The sequence below is a fragment of the Geospiza fortis genome, unplaced genomic scaffold (genome assembly GCF_000277835.1).
Source record: "Geospiza fortis unplaced genomic scaffold, GeoFor_1.0 scaffold114, whole genome shotgun sequence".
Classification (NCBI taxonomy): Eukaryota; Metazoa; Chordata; class Aves; order Passeriformes; family Thraupidae; genus Geospiza; species Geospiza fortis.
Genome location: NW_005054383.1, coordinates 2,495,614 through 2,501,595, shown reverse-complemented (window position 1 = coordinate 2,501,595; position 5,982 = coordinate 2,495,614). Strand labels below are relative to the sequence as shown.

The following is a 5,982-nucleotide window of genomic DNA, read 5'->3' as shown; positions in this document are numbered from 1 at the left end:
CGGGGCTCGGTGCCCTCACGGCCCGACCGAGCTCTACAGGGGGCACCGCGCCTCGGTCCCCTCACGGCTCGGGCTCTGTCCCCTCAAGGCCCCGCCTGGGTGCCCTCACGGGGGCTCTCTAACAGGGCTCTGCCTCAAACCCAGGATGCCGTTGCCAAACTGATCCTGTTGTGATTGTTAAAATCCCCTTCGTGTTTCTGAGGACTTGCTAGGAAAGCAGGCAGACACAGGTTACAAACGCACCCCTGCTCTCCCTGTGAAGACACCTCTCGGGGTGTCTCACAGTGAACGGCCCTCACAGGGAGCCCATTCCACGGGACGGGCCGCGGCAGGAGCCCGGCGATCGCAGCCTGCAGAGCTCGGGGCACCGTGGCTCTCCCCGTTTCCCCGCAGAAGGGGCTGAGGGCAGAGGAGGCCTGCCACGGGCTGGGAGCAGCCCTCAGGAAGCTCCTGTGTGCCACACCCTGGCCGGGCACCCTGCTCAACTCTGGGCCAATTGCTTTACATCCCATTTTTCCATTTCTCTCAAACGCCTCATCTCCCAGGGCTGTTTTAGCATACATCATCGACATCTAAGGGGCCAAGGTACTGACTGGACAAAGACTTTGGATGGGATGTGGGTGAGCGAGGAAATGAACCACTCTGGTGAGAGCCGAATTTGGAACATGCATGAGAGCGGAGCCTGGCCTCAGTGAACACCACAGCCAAAAATAAAAGATGGAGCAGGTCTTTTTTAGTGAGCACTAACCACTTCCAGACCGAGGAGCTGTCAGGAGGGAACCGTGCCCACCGAACAGAGGCAGCTTTGTAATCCCAGGCCCGGGGGAGCTCGCTGGAAAGCTCCATGTGCAATTCACTCGTGCTTGCAGCTGATCTTTTGGGACTACGCCGAGCCGAGTGTTGTTTTGGAGGTTCATATCTAAGAGACACCAGCACAGAGCAGGGTTTGTGGGGCACTTGGCGTTATGGATTAGGTGCAACAAACCCAGCACGAGCCTTTGCATCGCTCTGACACCCTTCTGCTGGCTGCACTTCCACCTGGAACCAACTCCAGCCCTTCATCAAGATTCTCTGTGCTGCAGCCAAAACCAAAATGACTTCTGAGCCGGTTGCAAACGCCTCCGTCCTCTCGCTGTGCTCACTGCTACCTCCCGCTGACCCCACGGCGCTGTCAGAGCTCCTGTACCTGCTGTGAAACACCTGAATCCTCCTCCTGCCTCACCCTGGGTGCGCTTTCACCATCGGCCATGGAATGTGCTCCTGCAGGGATCGCAGGGGATCTGATACAGATCCTCCCCTCTGTCCAGACTCGTTTCAATTATCCAGGGGTTGGCTCCAACTTGCTTCAATCGCTGCCCTGGCATTTTAAATTCCTGCTCTGCATTTTAAATTCCGACTGGGATGAAGCACAGGGAAGCACAGATTGCCCTGCACAAGAACCTCTGCGGTGCTCCCCCAGCTCTAGGGTGGCTGCTCGGTCTTCCCTGCACTGGAAGAACCAAGGGCTGAAATTTGCTTTGGGAGAAGCACCCGACGCACCTCCAGATCTCCCTGTAAGCCACGAACTGCTGTCACTCGCTGCTGTCCACTGCCACCGGCTAGAAGGGACAGCACCTGCTGCTTGCCTTTAACAGTGACCGAGGGGACACCGTCCCAGCCTGTTTGGCCAGAGGGCTCCTCCTCCTCCCCGCTTTGCTCTAATGCATCCGGGAGGCAGAGGGCGCGGGGAGCCCTCACACAAGTGCTGTGGGCACACCTGTGTCCCGGTGGGAGAGGGATGAGCTATGAGGGAAGGCCCAACTGTGCGGGCAGCGGGAGGGAGAGCTCCCAGCCTGCGGCAGCAGCCAGGAACCAGAGCAGAGCGGAGCAGGGTGGGCAGCCCGGGAAGAGAGCAGAGAACCATGGCTGCAGCTCCACGTTCGGATCTAAGCAACTTCTTCCACTCCAGAATTCAGTGAGGGGAAGGCCTTACCCACCCTCTTCGGTGGTAAAGCTCCTGCACCAAGCTCCAGTGCACTCTCACCTTATCAATTCCCATTTCTAGGATGCTGTTCTTTACTGACCCTACCTCCCCATCAAACAGACAGGGACTTGGAAAAGCCATGCCCATCCAGGCTTCAGATGTGCTGAATTCATATCAACACTCACAGGAGACTGGAGTGAAGCCCCCCAAGGCTGCAGGGACTGCACCCCCAGCCCCTCCTCAGGTTTGATTTCAGCTCTGCATTCCCCTTCTTTTCCTGGTGAACCATCTGCTCTTACCTAACACACCTGGGTATCGGATCTACATCGATCACTTGGCGCTGTGACCTCACCACACTTCAGCTTGTACTGAAAACTTACTCCAGTATTTGCTTCCCATGCGTTGTTTTTTCCACTCTTCCCCGGGCCTGGGCACCCAAGTGAGCTGCAGCCTGGGCCACAGCAGCTCTGTGCTCCAAAGAGGACTCAGCTTATCCAAATCCGGAATTGGTGCCGCTGCCTTTAAATGGAGGCTGCTTAGAGGAATTAGTGAGATTGAGCGCAGTGATCTCAACCTGGGGCGTCAGGCTCCGCTGATCCTCACGGCCACCAGCCAAGTGGAACCATCCTTCAATCCAAGCAGTTTTACCAGCTTTTATTAGAAACACCAGCACATTTCAAGTTTCCTCTTTTTGATCACAAATATAGTGTTTTTCCTCTTTTAAGTACACAGCATGAGACACAGCATCAGGGCTTTCCATCTTTTTTTTTTTCTGTTTGGTTTTTTTACAGCAATTTCTTTTGGACAAGCTTTGGGTTTAGTGTTCACTAACCTCACCCCAGCCCCAAATTTTGACATCTTGAATTGCTGAAGACAATTGTGTGGGCAGATGAATCCAATGGTTGTGAAAAAGGTACAAGAGTTAAAAGTTTGCAAGTAAAAGTTGAAGTAGAGACCCTCTCCAGTTAAAAAGGATGAAGTGGTGCTGCAGCGCACGGGGACAAAAACTGGGATAAAGATTTGCTCTTTTCCCCCCCACCCCTTTTTCCCCCACCAGTGTCCCGATAAAAACGTTAAGGCTGGAGGAAGCGCTAACGGGCTGTGAAAAGCCTCGTGTGCCCGGTGCTCCCAGGACAGGCTCACACGGAGCCGGGAGACACCGGGCTCTGAGGGACGGCGCTCCAGGCTCCTCCTGGTTTGAGCTCACACCTACGCTGGGAAATCTTCCCTGGACTTTTTTAACTCCGAGAAAGCAACTCACTGAGGGGAGGAGGAGTGAGTATCCCAGGGACGTGAGGGCATGGTGACAGGATATTAAAGGGAACATGTACATGATTTGTTATTTTTTATTCCACAGAAAACCCTCAAATCTAGACTCAGAGTTAACAGCAGAAAAATAGTGTTAAAGTCAATAGGTTCATATTTTACTGTAGACTAAATAAATTAGCCTAGAATTAACTCAATACTCTCTATTTTCCTTTCATTGGTGATCCTTCTCTAAATTAATGCAGTTTTTAAAAAGCAACAGCTATTAATAATTTATTCCAGTTAACCCTTATGGATGAACACCTGCGAAGAGTCGGTGTCTGGGAACCATTCCCCTCTCCTGTCCCTCCCCTAAAGGAAACAGTGGCTAAGGGTGCTGTCAAACAGACATGCTAGCTACAATATCCATGGATCTGCCTCTCCTACCGCTGCCTCTGGCTGCTCCGGGTCATGAGTGAATCGTCATAGCTATGTCTTACAAAGAACATGATCGAAAAAAATATATAAATAAATAAAAACCTTAAACATTCTTACATGGATTTTAAAGAACAGAATACATGTTAAAAACTTCAGTAATTTATATCAATTTTAAGCAATACTTTATATACAATGGAAAAAAGACATGCATAGTCCAAATACAATGTTGAAAACAGCATTTTCATAACAAAAAACCCAAACACTAAGTGTTAATACCATGTACATGGATTCAAGAAGGACCACCCTTTTTGTCTGTTGCACACAGTTTATTTAACAATATGATATTATAAGTAAGAAATGAGTTTTTTTTCTTTTTACCATTCTATACAGTGATTGAATCTTCTTGGATTTTCTTATTTATAGTAATTATAGCGCTTGCATGATTTACACTAGAATTGCTTTCCTCGTTTCAAGTTTCACACAGAAGAAAGAAAGAAAAGAATGTTTCTTCTCTATCCAGATCAGCACGGCCTAAGAGTGATCATCCCTATTTTCATCTAAGACCAGTTTTATCAGAGAAACAAAGCAACAATTTCTACATCTGCAAGACAAGGATTTTGGCGTTGGCCAATGTGTGCAAGAGTCAATTCCTATCTTCCCAGGGGTAATACTTCAAACGCCTGCAGAGTTCACTATAGAAAACAAAAATCTTCCCGCCATGTGTCAAAGTTACCGGGATACGCTATAATGTTGCATTATTTCAGGAAACAGTTTCTGAATATTATTTTTTTTTTCTTCTTTTAAACTCAAATGTTTAAAGTCTTGAAAATACAAATAAAAAATATGAATATAATGAACTTGTTTTCCCCGTTAAAAAAAAGGTATGAGTCAACAGCAACAAAAAAATAAAAACCAAAAAAACCCACAAAAGAGACCAGATATTTTAACCGCCTGGCTTTAACAAAAAAATATATTCTTTGTATTGTTTTTTTTTTCTTTTTATTTTTAAACAGCAATTAATTCTTCCATCTGTAGGAAGCAGCAGTTCCATCTAGGATTCAAAACAACCCAGATGTCTGAATTTTTCAGTACAAAATATCCAAGAACACGAAAGGAAAGAAGAAACAAAAGTGATGCTCCCATAATGCTACAAACCCTCCACAAATTTCTCTAATGTGTCCCCGGTGGTGTCACCGACCAGAGACAATTCGTTAGACAACGCACTGCGGTTGGGGGTGTTTAGTTGGGGAAGCATTGCACTCTGTTCTGGGTTGCCCAAGTGTCCCTGATCCATGGAGCTAGCCATAGTGACTGCGAGTCCTGGGTGGGGGGAACCAGTCTGGGGAGACACGTGGTGCGGTGACGGTTGGGGCTGTATCCTGGGTGACGGGCTGGAATGTGGTGGCTGGGACTGGGGACGGGGAGACTGAACGGGCGCTGGGGACCGCACCTGGTTGCTGAGGGAGGTGGTGATCTGCTGGCCAGGGAGATGAGACGCCTGCGCTTGTCCTGAGAGCATGTGCTGCTGTGGGCTCATGGGGTTGGGCTGCCCGGGGGACCCTATCTGCTGCTTCATCTGCTGCTGCTGCAGGATGCGCTGCTGCAGGGCCTGCTGGATGTTGGGAGCGCCGTCCGCCCCCAGGCCGGGCTGGCCCATCTGGTTCAGCTGTCCCATCTGAGCCATCTGTCCCATGGAACTCCCCTGTATGGATAGGTGCTGCTGCATCCGCTGCTGCTGCATGGCTTGGGGGTAACCTCCCGGGCCCTGGGGCTGCTGGAACTGGTTGTGAGCTGCCATCCCTCCTGCCATGCCGGCCCCTCCCTGCTGCTGCTGCTGCTGCTGTTGCTGCAGTAGCTGCCTCCTCAGGATCTCGCGGTACTGCGGGCTCATGTTGGCCATGCTGGGGTTGTGGCTGGGGTTCATGATGTTGATCGCCTGTCCCTGGGGGTTCATAGCTCCGATCCCTTGCTGCTGCGGGGGGACGCTCGGTCTCTGCACTCCGGCTTGCATCGCGTTCATGTTCTGCAGTCCCGCCTGCGCGTGCATGCCCGGCTGTTGCATGCCGGTCTGCGGCTGCTGCATCCCGGGCTGGGGCTGGATCCCTGCTTGCGGCTGCATCCCGGGCTGGTTCGCCACGTATTTGGCCGTTCTTTGCTTTATAAAAGCTGCCATAAGCTGAGGGTTGGATTTAAGGATATTAAGAACCTGCTGCTGCTGCTGCGGAGAACTCGGCGATTTCAAGGTCCTCAGCAAGTCCTGAAGTGCATTGGGGGTGATGCTGCGCGGCGGCTGCTGCACGCCCGGCATCCTGGGCCCGGCCACGGCTTGCGGCGTC

The 5,982-nt window shown here is 51.1% G+C and overlaps 1 protein-coding gene across 1 annotated transcript in view; it reads right to left on the bottom strand.

The window, feature by feature from the left end:
* Positions 1-2,602: 2,602 nt before the first annotated feature.
* The window catches only part of CREBBP (CREB binding protein), an 84,071-nt gene continuing 80,691 nt past the window's right edge, over positions 2,603-5,982 (bottom strand). Inside the window, 1 exon segment of the mRNA XM_014308739.2 lies at positions 2,603-5,975. Within this exon segment, the coding sequence (XP_014164214.1) occupies positions 4,794-5,975 (1,182 nt within the window). The 3' untranslated portion in view covers positions 2,603-4,793.